Raw genomic sequence first — 14566 nt, forward strand, 5'->3', positions numbered from 1 at the left:
TGTAGCAACCAATCAGCGTCATCATTCAACAGTTTTTTGGCAGTTGGAGTTGTAAAGCCTGTATATAAATCTATGTCCAACAAGGTTGGATACTGAGCTTCATTATTTTATGAGAAGACTTAATAAAATGCTCCTCCTGTCTACATTAGTTTTTTCCAACATCTGGGCCGATACGAGGATCTACAGTGGTCACTATTTGCGGGCACAACTTTGGCTTCGACAAGACGGAGAGCTTCAAGTCCTCGCTGGTGACGGTGGAGGTGGCGGGAGCTCCCTGCAGACTGCCCAGACAAGACAACATCAACAGGTGTGTGTGTGTGTGTGTGTGTGTGTGTGTGTGTGTGTGTGTGTGTGTGTGTGTGTGTGTGTGTGTGTGTGTGTGTGTGTGTGTGTGTGTGTGTGTGTGTGTGTGTTGCATATGCATTTACAAAACAACACTGTTCCTGCACAGTATCTGAAAAGCCAACTTTGAGAGTCAGGGAGAGAGACAGAGTGTGCATTAAGTGGTGGATGTTTACGAGATGAAGGGACCAGTATGCTGGCGTCCAATAGGGGCACAGCAGGTTTAATAGGGGTTATTGTGTTGAAGGAAGAATGTTAAGAACCCTCTCCCTCCCCTTACTTCTCCAGCAGCGTGCCACATTCAACACATGACTCTCCTAACTGAAAGATTGCTGGGAAAAAATCGCTGCATCCAGACTTTCCACTTTCCCAAAAACCACTGAGGCCACGTCCCATTCAAAAAGGCCCTTTTGCTACAAACAACCTTGTCATAAATGTTGGAGAGAAAAAAATAAAAAAACAATCCCACATGAAGATAGATCGCCTCTTTGTGCATTCCTGCAGGGCAGTGGATGATCATTGAATTAGGGTAAATGCTGGGTGGTTGTGCAGGGTATAATGCCTGGTTTGTATGTCATATTGGGGGGTTGTGCTTCTTGTTTAGGTGGACTGAGATGCAGTGTCACCCGGTGTTAAGTGGGAACTTCACCCTGTCAGGACACACAGTGAAGGTCAGCACTGGCAACAAGGTAGCCAAGATGGAAGGCTTCACCTTTGTGGTAAGAAATGGGTTTTTCCTTCGTTTTGGTTGCACTCTGTGAAATATTGTCACCGAGCTACTAATTCCGCAGACATCTTCACACTTAACATGTCCATTGAAAGGTGCCCGAGAAAATGCAGTGCAGAGTTTTGTGCGATTTGGACATATTTCAATATTAGTTCAACCAATGCTTTGTAGCAGTCTCTGAACTGCAGCAGTAGTCGGTAACTGGGTCAAACTGTCAAAATCACCACAGAATTTAGCAAATTCAGTTTTATTTCATTAGAAACAACTGATTGTAAATCCTGATGGCAGATAAACCAGATAGGATGAACGTAAAGGTTTCTCACTTCACTCTGCACCATATACTGTTTATAAAAAACTCTGCACACAACGTCCAGCACACAAACAATAAAAAGTGACAGAACAGACAGGTTTAGAACGGGCACTGCACTATTATTTTTTAATACAAGGGGAATTTCTTGAATTTTTATCATGACATGTCTGACAAACAATATACGACATATATATAGAGCCGTATTAACATTAAGATTAATCTTTTACCTCACATGAGCATGATTGCTTGATGAGTTTATGTTTAAGCGACTGTTCTAAACAGTCACTTAATGAATACTATTTCAAACTTTTGGACAATTTCAACAGAGAATGTTCCTTCGAACAAACAAGACAATGTAAGCGAAACACTAGAATCTTAACATCAGACTGAGTTAGTCAAAGTGTGTGGTGGTCTGTGTATCCAGGATCCGGTGATCCACGAAATCTTCCCAACGTTTGGGCCAAAGTCTGGAAACACCATGCTGACAATCAGAGGAGCTTTCCTCGACACTGGAACCAAACAAGAGGTGACTGTTGGGAAAACAGCCTGTAAAATCCAGAGGTCAGTTCACATCAGTCTTCATTTACCTCTCTTCATCTTAAGCCCATTTTCACTGATCAAAAAACCCACTGACACCTACCAAAATCTGGTATTTGTCTGCAATATGAATGGATTCAATCTGTATTCACTCCCGGGTCTAATGACTCTGCAGTAGACACAGGTTTCTATCTGCTCTGGCTCAGCAGTAACGGAAACGTGGCACCAGGGTGAACATTCTAATTTATTCTCCTTTATTTTGGCAGTCTAAATGCTGTTGCTGTACCTTTTCTGGTGCAACATTATTACATGCATTTGACTTCCAGGCATTGACGTGTAAATAGCCATAAAACATTTGTATACTTATTGTTTTTTACATCTTGGGAACAACATGCAACAGCGATTTTTGTTCTTCCGATGTAGCAAAATGCAACATTGGTAGGATGGCGAGAGCTTCTCAGCCCCCAACACGTTTGTGTCGTTGAACTTGAATCATAGGATAAAAACAGAAAGACACATTTAAAAATCCTGCGTATGCTTGTGAATTTTCATGTAAAAGAGGTATTGTGTATCTGTCTGTTCTTGGTTCTACTTGTAATGTCTCTTTCTCTTTCATTTTTGTCTCTTTTAATTTCCTTCAATTTGTAATTTTCGGGAAAGCTCTTCAAAAAAAGTTTGCACGTCAAGTGGCTGATTTTCTTTACTTTTTTTATTCCACAATGACAAATTAGCTTTGACCGTACTGTGATTTTATAGAGAATGTTTTTGCCTGTGAGCCAGAAAACTGGTTAAAAGGTCAAATATTTGTCTTTCACTCTTTTCCTTCTTCCGTCCCTTTTCCTGCTCAAGCTTGACTTATTAGGACTAATGTGAGAGAAATGCATGAATGGGGGCTTGGACAATGGACCCCACTGTACACTCTGACACAACAATATGTCCTCTGTGTTTACTCACCCCCCTTAACCTCCGACCCTCACTCTAACCTCCCGCCACCAGCCTGTCGTCTACCATGCTGACCTGCAAAACGCCCCCTCATGCTGTCCCATCCGAGCAACCCGTGAAGCTGACAGTGGACTCAGTGGAGGTCCACGCCCCTGTGATGTTCACCTACAACCAAGACCCCATCATCAACAGCATCCAGCCGTCTCGCTCCTTCATCAGGTTAGAACTGTTCTCTGGTTTTCAGTCTAAATTTTGGGGGGATTTACAGGAATGGTTTGGCAATCACTCTATGTCAGCTCAACTTATTTCCTCCAAATCAGAGCTCTTGCATCTTTCCACACCTAGAGGAGGTACAGTATAAGAGCGGGAAAGCGTGGGTGAATTAGAGTTAGAATATCAGTGGATGGTCAAGACAGATTAATGCTTCACTTTTAAAGGAGGAGAGAACAAATGGGAGGGGAGGAGAGGCTAAACTGCTAACGCTAACAGCAGATCCCTCCCAGTGGGAATCTAACATGACTCTTGTCTCATGGTAATGCTAACACACATTCTCATCCCCCTCACTGTAGTGGAGGCTGCACGTTGTCGGCTCATGGCTTCTTCCTCCAGTCCGGCCTCCAGCCTCAGATGGTCCTCACCACTGCCCAGGATGCTGAGGTCTTCCATGTGGTGGGTACAAGAAACATCTTATATCATATCATTTGAATTGCACAGTTATACCTAAGGCGTCAAATAAAATGCTCTCTAAAACGTATTTTAAAAAAAGACCTCCTAAAACCATTTGGTTTTCTAAAGAGCTGACAGAAATATCAACTGTTGCAAAAAGCTTATAAAGGTATATAAACGCATATATTACATCCGCTTATAACGGTATATACAAGCATATCTTACATCCAGTTATGAAGGTAAATACACGCACATGTTGCAATTGGTTTAAAGGTATAAACAGGCATAAATATGTGTAAATGAATTAAAGAACTGGAACCTTTGCTCAATCTGAAGGTTTATATTCATGGTTGGGCAAATAAACAGTTTAGATCCTGCCTGAGAAATATTTCCCTTTCGAGTATATAGGGACGTTTCCTTGAGCTCAAGAATATTTTGGGCCTTTTCCATTCATTCTGACTGCAGATTGAATGGAAAAGGCCCAAAAAATCTTCACAGCCCCTTGCGCAGACTTTCACCTTCCAAGAAGTCCGCACTCCTGATTTAATACTGTCAGGCTGACTTTTAATACTGTTAACTTTGACATACATGTATGTAGACATTGCGGGGATGGGTTCCTCCTCTCTTGTGTGTCAGTCTGGCTTTTTGCATCTCTGTACGTCACCTGTTCACATAAGACCATTGTTTTAATTGTTGTGGCTCTTGAGATGCTGTGGAAATGTCAACATGAAGGTGCCAAAGCAGAAACCAGTTCCTGCTTTAGTTCCTGGGTGTAAATCCTACGACTCCCTATACCAATTAGTAATATCATATGCAGACTGTCACATGCATGGTATTGTCATTATACAGAGTTACGACTCCAGAACCCATTTAGAAGCAAAAAACTATATAGCGAGGAAATGGAAAATCTTCAGTCTGAGCTGTAGGATCCAGCTGTCACGTCTGACTCACACGCTGAACAGCAGAGCGAAGCCTTTAGGATGCTCTGGCTCTCTTCAACATCGTCAGACTTTATTCTACTTATTGCAGGAAAATGATTCGTACACACATGGATGTGTAAAGCACATTGTATTCCTCCCTTAGACTGGCTTGCCGTGGTGACGACAGCCCAGAGGTGTTATCCAACCCTGACACACAGCAGGCTTTCATCACGCTGTCTGCAGGCATTTCATAATGTCTGCAACTGATGTAGATCAATTGTATGAACCTGAGAATGTGTTAAATACATTTAAAATATCTTACACGTCGTAAAAAAGAGGGTTTTTCATGGTTTAATTGGTGCTACTGTCTGATGCTATTGGCATTAGGACCTTGACAGATGATACCATTAACTAACTGGTATTTTCTGAACAGGATGGTCATAGATGGACAAACTGTTCATCTCTCCCCACCTGTCTTTTCACTTTACACTCCCCCGCCCCCTACCAATAATTCCTGATAAAGTCTGAATGAGCCCACATGAGAATACAGGAGGACTACTGCTGTAGACTCACTGCGAGTCATTTCTAACAGGCAATGGAGGTGAAATACACGTAGAAGACTGCGGAAAGATGAAGAAAGTCAAGATCTTTTGGTCTGGCCAACGTTGGAGTCAATGTGCTCTAAACAAAGACATCTGATCTCCGCAGCAGAATGAATACAATATGTCCTGCCTCCTACACTCCACCCCTCATCTGAACGATGCAGAGGTTTTCCCGTTGTTGTAAACGATTCTGACCGGAGAATCTCTGGTTGCATTGTTCATATGTGGAAGGCAAAATCCAGAAAATGTCTAGACCCTATTGTCGATACATTATCCAGAGTTCATGTCTGAGAGGAGAGTTTGTCTTTCATTGAGTTTTTAAAGTTCTTATTTCTACAATACCAGGGAAACAATCTGGCAGCGCAGAATTGTGTTTGAGTGTGAAAATACTAACTTTTTAAGATTTATAGTGATAGACAGCGATTACCTAAGAAGATGGAGATTTATGCTACACTTCACCATGTCTCTTTTTTTTGGAACATTCTTCATGGGAAACTTTGTAATTCATAACACAGACATAATATTCAGTAACAGAAAACAATATTCCAGATAGCTCTTTGGCTAGTGCAGTGCAGCCTGACCAAAGTTCATGTTGCAGCCAGGAAAGAGTCACCGCTGTCTGAAGCAATAATACTGATGACCCAGAAATGACCCAGCATGGCGTCCCTTTCTTTCCCGGAACGCAGTGACCCTCTGATCCACTCCGATACTGGACTTGGATCACAGCTTGGATTTCATCACAGTTGCTGAAATGATACCTTTGAAAAAAGAGAGGGAGTTGGGGCACCTCTATTTATCTGTCAAACTAGACAAAATGTTCCATGTTAAGAAGTGATTTAATCTCTAAAACTGAAAACATATGCCCAAATTTTGTTAAGCAAGTCAACAATTGTTTATTTCAATGTGTTGAAATTGTTTAGGTTCACAGATTTCAAAATGTGGACGTGATTTGATGATTTTTAAAACTTGCACCTGATCAGAATTGTATTCTTAAGAGTACATACTCTGTCAGAGCAAAGGTGACATGTTTTTAGTGAGTCATAAACAAACATCCCTGTTGACTGTGTGTGTGCGTGTGTGAGAGTTTGTGTGTTTGCCTTAGGGAGGTGGCTTGAGGAGAAGCAGTGCTTTGTTATGCTGTGGGTTCACATGCAGAGTGATACAGAACACACACTCATTAAACAAGACTTCCATCTCAAATCTTATTGACAAAATATTCCTCATCTCCAATTTGTCTTCCCTTGATAGTCTCTCTCACGCACACACGGACACACTCATGAACACACAAACACACACTCCCCGTGGTGTCTCGTCTTTCAGTTTCCCTTTCCCTGGTCATTGACCTGTGTTCAGGTCAGGGGTTGATGGGTCTCTGGGGAGCTCGGGCTTCTTTGCACAGAAACAGCATGAATAGACGCAGCTCAGACTTATGATTCTGTTCTGAATCCTTGTTTCACCTGACGAGTATCTGGATGTGTACGTGCCTCTGTCCCCTCCCTCAGAAGTCGCTATCAAAGAAATCTTTGACTACGTAACTCTCAACTGCTCCAGTGGAGCAGTTATAGGGACAACTTGTCGCGTACATCTGTATGAGGTGAAGCGGTTTGTTTGGTCTGTTCCCTCTGGATGAATAAAGGGTTAAAAAAACAGTTGAGGGGTCAAAAACAGAAAAAGCTGAGCAAACTGTAAATGTTTGGGCTATAAAGTGTTGTTTGCATCACATTCAGTGTATTGTAAAAGGTATATCATAGGTCTGATTGTCATTTTGAACTTATGGTTGTGTCAAAGGACAAAGCAAAAGCACTGTTGCCATGGATTCACATGGTTTGCTGACTGGTTAACGGACTGGAACTGTGCTTCAGGGGACACCTGTCAGCCAATCAGAAAGTATCAGAAGCCTTTCTTTGACCAAAACGTAATATCTTACAAACACGTCTTAATTCTTGGGCTTTAAAATACAAATCAACATTTTACATTTAAACCCTTCTTTATATCAACTCTGTTAAGAGATGTGATGTGTTAATGGAATTAATGGCTTTAGGATATATGAAAGTCAGAGAGCGCGAGAGAGAGAGAGAGAGAGAGAGAGAGAGAGAGAGAGAGAGAGAGAGAGAGAGAGAGAGAGAGAGAGAGTGGAGCGAGCAGCCTGTATAAAATAAGGCTATCATTACTAATGATTTAGGATGGGATCATGCCCCATAGGGCCCACAGCTGTCGCCTGTTAAATTCTTTCCAGTAAACGGGATGAGCTTGACTCCGCCTGGAAAGGGACAATATAAGTGTCTTATTGTCTTAATCCTTCAAAAAAAGAGGCAAGGATCTTTCACAGATAGACATCCCAGAGGTGTCCATTGCCAGCGCAAAAGCATTCTGGGTAATTTGAGTCTATCATGCCCACACAGCAGGATTCATGAACCTAAACTTTAGCCTTGCCATCAGTTTCACTGACAAGAAGCCATAGCAGCCTGATGATCAGTTCAGTTCAGTTGGCGAAATCTGTTCCCCCATGCAGTCGGACAAAGAATCTCTGAGACCTGAGAGAGACCTGCTGAAAGTCAACAGCCAAGGTTCAGGGGTCTCAGCTGGAGCCAGGGCATGAAAAAAAAGAGAAAACACCCAGTGTTGACTTGATATCTGCCTCTCAGATCTCCAGTAAAGCCTGGTCTCAGCCAATCTCAACTTTCCCACAAACATGAAAGAGATCTTTTTTTTACGATCCGTCGTGAAAAGCTGGTATGGTCACACAATCCAAAGAGGACCGCACTTATACAAAAACAGCAAAAAAGTCATCAGAAGAAACTCACAAACCTCTGCAGAAAGTGGACTTCTTCACTAGAGTTGCTTTAGGGTTGCTGCACTATCTCATGCGGTTTGGATTAACTAGCGCCTTCTTCACTGTAGCCAGGCACCTGTCGCCTGCATTCACAAACTGGCTTGTTCTGTGTCGGACTCCTCTCCCTAACTCATCCCAGTGGGCCAAATCCCTCCAGCTGACACCTGAATCCCTCATGAACTCTCTTTCCTTTCCCATGCCCCACACACACAGCTGGGGGGGGGGGCGTTTTCCTCCATGTCAGCAGGCGAGGTGCGTCAAAGCTCGAACTGCTTCCAGTAGAGCTGATCATCCGCCAACAAGTCAAGACTAGGTTTTGTCAATGTGTTTTAAAGCTATCAATGTGAAGCCGGGAAGTTGCCAAGTTTTGTCGTGTAAACAGTTGAAACATCTACTTATTTTGACCTCAGCAGAGAACTGTTGAGCTGTGCTTTGCCATTTAGAATCAAAGCATACGATGTTGGTTACTCCAAGCACCTGAACCACAACAGCTCAAATAGACAAGCATCCCATTTTAAGCGGCAACTGGCTTGTCCAGGTTTTCACAGACGACAGTTCACTTGACGCATACAAGTCATACTCCATGACCGCAGTAAGTAACTCTGCACGTTTCATTGTCAACATCCGTTGTTGCACACTTCCATTGTACCGCTGTGGTCGTGTTTGCGTTGGTGGCTTTTGCGATGTGTTGTTACATTTATGATTTCTGTTAATGCGCTTGTGTGAGATGTCCTGGCCACTGTTAAAAAATGGTTGTTGGATAGGATTTACATGGTGGCACTGATGAAAACAAGTATGTAGCATGTACATACATACCAGCTCTGCACTCTGCGGATTGCATTGAAGGAGGGAGCAAGATTCAAAATATGTTCTTTGCAGTTACAGACACATCTAATGCCAAAAACAACAAGATGATAAGTGACACACAGATTATCTTGAGACCTTAAGTCCAAAGTAAATAATAACACAGCGCAGCGTGGTAGGAAACAGTGGAAAACTCTACTAGCATAAATCACTCTAGATTTGACAAGCGTTTGTGTATGTGGGAGCTCCGTTATGACTTTTCTTTTTCGCAGCCTGTTACGCTAATGATCCTTCAGGGACGGCGGAGGTTTTTCGGGATCGCTGGTTCTCTCATCACCCCGCAGTAAGACTTTTTCGGCCCGCTCTCTGCCAGCTTTCTGAGCGATTGTATTTACAGCTGCTCCCAACCCACTGCCCTTCACCTCCTCTCGCCTAAATGAGAGGAGACATCAGCTGAACAATGAAATTGACTGAGGTTTCCACTAATTCACAGGATATTTTTCCTTTTGCTGCACCCCTGGGAGACAGGGCACAGGGGGGGGTGGCCCTACAGTCACTTTCTACACAGTTATTTTTGGTGCTCAGATGAGAGGAGGTTAATTGGATTGTTGTTTTAAGGCAACCTCGTGCTGGCCTCACACACAGCCGCGCACACACCTTGTTCATTTGTGTGTGTGTGTCTCTGATGTGTTTATGTCTTAATGCATGTGTTCAGGCATTTACAGATGCATGGTACTTTGAGTGTATTCATGTGTGTGCGTCCATCTGGGCTCCTCCAGCTCACCAGGGAGTCAGATTGGGAAGTTTATCAGGAAGTTTCAGCAACAATTACACAGAGCTGCTGCTACTGAATGGCAGGGAGTCAGATATCGGTAAAAATGTTGGAAGTCACATTTCAACCATTTTGTAGAACTTGTCTTGTTATTTTTTACTCAGCAGTGCCGTGGCACCCAACTGGTCCGGCCTCAGGGTCCATATTTCTTCTTTCTTCTCACATCGATGTCCAAGTAGCCTGAATATGGGCAATTAAAAATTAAAACAGAATGAATGAAATCATATTGCAGTATCTAACCAATGAGTCCATTACCCTGCTTGCTCTGTGTCGGGTCACAAGGAGCTGGAGCCTCTTCCAACTGACTTTAAAGGGCCAATTTTGTGTAAAATACATTTTCTGGTCTTTTACTATCCGTAATTACTTGAAGGGGTAAGTAGGGACCCTCAAAGTATGAAAACAGTCACTCCACGGAATATTTCACTCAGTTCATTCTAAGAAATATGTTATCGAAACGTCTAATTTTGTACTTCCTCCCCCTTATGATGTCATTCGGGAACGCACTCGTCTCTCAGCTCCACCCAGCGGGTACCGGCCCAGCCTCTGAACCCACCACCCCCGCTCCCTGTCACCTCCACCACCACCCCTCTAGACCGAATGCGACACAGAGTAGACATGTTGCTGAGCTAGCAGCTTGTTAGCTACCACAGTCTAACCACAACAACAACACTGAAGAAACACTGCAGAGTGGAGGGATGCAAGGAAGAGAATGTGTCCGTCCACATTCCTCCTAAGAACGTTACTGTTCGAGACTAGCGGGTACGCGTTATTTCTTCTGATGTGCCGTGTTGCGGTGCTCAGTACGGAGTAACGTAGATGTATTGAAACTCTGTTGTGAAACTCCGTACTGTAACTCGGGACGTTACTCCTACATTGGCCGACTGTCCTGCTAAAACTTGAACAAACATGAGGACGGTGTAACTTACAGTTAAGAAACATCCTGTTGTAACCGACTGTAAATATGTGGCTGGTCTTCTATAGCTGCAAACATAATGTGACTTTCAGCTGTGTTTACCAGAGAGATCGTCAATGCGCCAGAATGAGACCGGTGATAGGCCTGGTCGCGTGTCACCCAAAGTGCAGTCAGCCAATCAGAGGAGGGGCTCAAGAGGCAGGCAAAAACAGCCTGTTCTGTCTGCAGCTCCAGAGAGAGGCAGAAGAGAGGACATGGAAATACACACTGCAGCAGTTTTTTCGACTTTAAACCACTGATATATCATCTTAGGGGACCAATACCTCAAATTAAATCCCAGAAAGGTGTAAAATATGGGCCCTTTAAGTACTGACACAACTTAAAGGAATAGTTCACCCAAAAAAAAATTGATTCCCTTATTATCTACTCACCACCATGGAGATGGAGGAAGTGTTTGAGTCCACAAACCCCTTTTGGAGTTTCAGGAGTTAACAGCGTAGCGGCCAAATCCAATACAATTGAAGTAACTGGTGACCAGGTCTTTAAACGTAAAAAAAAAAAAAAAAAGTTGTATTCAGGGAATTTCTTTAGATATGGTTAAAATGTTTAGTTTGACTCAAGGATGAAATGACTACTTTTAGTATTAAAGATCAAGGCAGTTGTGGTCTCACAAAACACTTTTTTTTGTCTTGTGAACGTGATGTCTCAGGAACATTTGCAGAAAATGCCTTCAGATTTGCTAAACTAGTTTATTTGGACTCACAAATGAACTGATTCTAATTCGTGGTCAAAAGTCTAGTTATTTTATTGCATTGCTGACTTAACAACAATTACAGTTACATTGGGGGGAATATGTGTGGGTGTTTAAGTGAGGGAATAGGAACTCATTGGGAATCACCCAAAATGTTCAGACTTAATATAAAAAAAGGTTTTCAGGATTATTCAGTCATCTAAAATAGTATCTATTTAACATCCCAAGAGGTTAATGACACAACTAATAATAGCAACAGAGAGAGAAAGTCGTGTTCAAACCAGGTCACTACAACATACTGCACACTGAGATCATAGAGGTAGAAGAACCTTAAACACTCCGTATCAAACTTGCATTTGCATTGTGGAACAGCTGTGATATTGTTGACAAGATATAATGACAAGTTATACTGTAAAGGCTGCTGCACACTAGAGGATATTCGGGACGATTTTAGACCCAATTTGCCCCTTCCCTCAATCGCGGGGGCATTCCCAACTGGAGGTCACTCGGTGCCGATTATCTGCCCAAATAATCCTGAAGTGTGGGGGGTTTACAAATAATCCTAATGCTACCGATTGAGTGGGAGCCTCCCCGATCTCAAATGTTTGTACATGTATGTACATGTACATGTTTGATAATTATGAAGATCGGCTCAGACAGAAACCCACCATAGCAAGAAAGAGAGAGCTGACTGGGAAGCATCACCACGATGTTGCGTACTTGTACTGCTCTGACTAAAAACAACAATACATTTCCAACTCACCTCCAGCTCGCGGTGCTAAATGAATACGCTTTCTTAGCCATGACTACATCCATAGTTTTGGGGGGCTTTTTCGCTGCAAAACAGAACACACGACATCAGTCCTCCTCCATGTTTGTTTTTCTCCTGAAGTCACGTTTAATCACGCAAGTGTTCCACACTCACTTCAGAAGGTGGCAGTAATGTGCCTAAAAGTGTCTGTGAGATTTCAAGTCTCTGGATCACCACTGTGAAATTGTTTCCTACAAACGTTATGTGTGTGGTCTGACGTTCTGGCCAACTCCTCCTCCTCCTTATTATTATAAGATTAAAAATCAGTTAAATCTGTGGTCTCCCACGTTTTTAAAATCGGTCAAGAGTTGAAAATCCTCTAGTGTGCAGCAGGCCTATATCTCAGGTAACTCAGCCAGACAATTCAATGGTAGAAAATAAAGTGAGAGTCATGAAGTCCATGATTTATGTGTCTTGATCTTGATTAAAGCCAGTGTGTCCAGATTCAAAACCACAAACCTTCTTATACCTGCCCTACCTGCTCAGTCACACATTGTAAATGAATCCATTCAATGACCAACAACAGTATACGTCTCCTCTCTCTACTAAGCAACAGTTTGAAAATGGTATTTAATGCATTCAAAAGTCACAATAGGCACATTGACGTGAGCTCACTACTTGAACCTCCTCTCCTCAAGCGATTTCAACTGAAGAGACAAATCAGCCTTTGTAACCCAGAAGATAAACACAGACGAGTGTGGCTGTAACCACAGCACAAACATCAACACTGATCTCTCAGTGTGCAGCCAAACGGGTCTGGTTTGTTCTGAGTGCACCTGTGTAGACGAATATGATGTTATCACACTTTTAACAGCTTTTGTATCTGTTGTCTGGAATTATTAGCTTTGCAAAGAGAAAAATCCACAATATATAAAGCAAATCCTTTTATTTTGGCCTCAGTTTAACCACAGGATTACTGAAAGTATGAATTATGGAGTCTTGACATAAACTACAAAATGTGTAGAGTTTAAAAACAGTGTGTTGACAGGCAGACCAGGAAGGATAATATATTGTTTTATAAACTAAACTGTTTCTTTTTCTGCAAAATCATGTCAACTACATTGTTTGTCATCTTCCCACTAGTCTATTGATTTCTTGTTTCTGGGAAAGTTGCCCTGGATCAGATCCAATTTGGATGTTGTTCCTTTACAAGTCGACCACATCAACAAATTTCCTCCCACTCTTTTTGTAAAACAGTTACTGTCTACTACATTGTGTAAGAGTGGCAGTTTTACACTCTTCTGTCGTTGTATTTTAAGTCTGTGTGGCACGTACATAGTAATACGTGTCTTAATGACAATGTATGGGAGAACAGGGCAAGATGAGCCACATTTTATATTTTGGCAGATTTGAGACAGAAATTATTGTAAGATCAACAGGTCTAATCTTTATCTGTTTCTGCCCAAGTGTCAACATGTCCCACCCTCCAGGTTCAATCATACTGCAGGTAGCTCAATCAGAGTAAACACCACAAGGAAACATGTTCTACTTAGGTAATGGAAAACCCTCTGGCACCTTCATAAAAGCATGATTATTAACATTAACATAATATCAGAGATTTGTGCTGAACAAAAGGACATCGAGCATCTAGTGGTGAAGTTGCATGTTGCAGCTGAACCTCCATCGCTTAACCCCCCCTTCCAAACATGAAAGAGAACCTGTGGTTACCTTCAGTTGTCATAAAAACTCAAAGGTGTTTAGTTTTTCCAGTCTGGGCTACTGTAAAAAACATGGCAGCCTCTGTAGAGAAGACCTGTTCCCTGTGTAAATATGAAGTATTTAAATATAAATGGCCCATTCCAAGGTAAAGAAAACAACAATTGGTACAATTTAGATGAAACGCACTATGGGAAAACATCTCTAGGAATATTTTATATAAAATTATATAGGTACCTGTCACCTATATCTTACACACTGAACCTTCAAAAGGTGTCAAAGACGTGGCCTCATTTTGGCCAGTAAACAACATGAAATTCTGCCACACCTCAATAATAAGGGACTTTTTAAAAAGGACTGTTTTGTTCTCTCTGAGCTTTCTGTCTCTAGCTTGGGGTCTTAATGAGCACAAACGTTAGGACGCCTACCTGGGCTGAATCCAACATGGGATAAAGCGCTGTTGTGCCCTCAGGCCACGCGTGTGAAGACAGCAGTGGCTGAAAACAGGCGGTGCCTCGTGCAACGTGTTGACTAAAAAAGAAGCCACCAATCTGAGGATTAACGCTGGGCTCCTCTCCAGAGTGACTGACTGACAACCTGGGGGGAGCACTCTTTTCTATACGTCATAGGAAAGTTGAGAAGGGGGTGTATTTGTCTTTACTATAAGGAATAGTAATGAATATTTGATTGGTCTGTATGTATGTATTTTATTCGCCTATCTCAAAAGCTGTTCATTCCGTCTACGTCAAACTTTGCAGGTGTGTTTCTGCAGGCCCAATGAGGTGCAACTTAGACATGTGAGATGTTCAGAACATGAATGCATTTTGAATAAACCGACCAACAGCTCTAGAGCAGCATGGGCTGGGACTCATCAACGTAATGAAGACATTGATCACGACGATTCATTTTTCAGTTCAGGG

The 14566-nt window shown here is 42.4% G+C and overlaps 1 protein-coding gene across 1 annotated transcript in view; it reads left to right on the forward strand.

Annotated features, from left to right (window-relative positions):
* met (MET proto-oncogene, receptor tyrosine kinase) overlaps positions 1–14566 on the forward strand; it is a 74130-nt gene that overhangs the window by 33368 nt on the left and 26196 nt on the right. Inside the window, exons 6-10 of the mRNA XM_035156804.2 lie at positions 150–307; positions 947–1061; positions 1804–1940; positions 2913–3077; positions 3428–3527. Coding sequence (XP_035012695.2) covers positions 150–307; positions 947–1061; positions 1804–1940; positions 2913–3077; positions 3428–3527 — 675 coding nt within the window. The remainder of the gene's footprint in view (positions 1–149; positions 308–946; positions 1062–1803; positions 1941–2912; positions 3078–3427; positions 3528–14566) is intronic.

Source organism: Hippoglossus stenolepis, chromosome 5 (genome assembly GCF_022539355.2).
Source record: "Hippoglossus stenolepis isolate QCI-W04-F060 chromosome 5, HSTE1.2, whole genome shotgun sequence".
NCBI classification, from domain to species: domain Eukaryota; kingdom Metazoa; phylum Chordata; class Actinopteri; order Pleuronectiformes; family Pleuronectidae; genus Hippoglossus; species Hippoglossus stenolepis.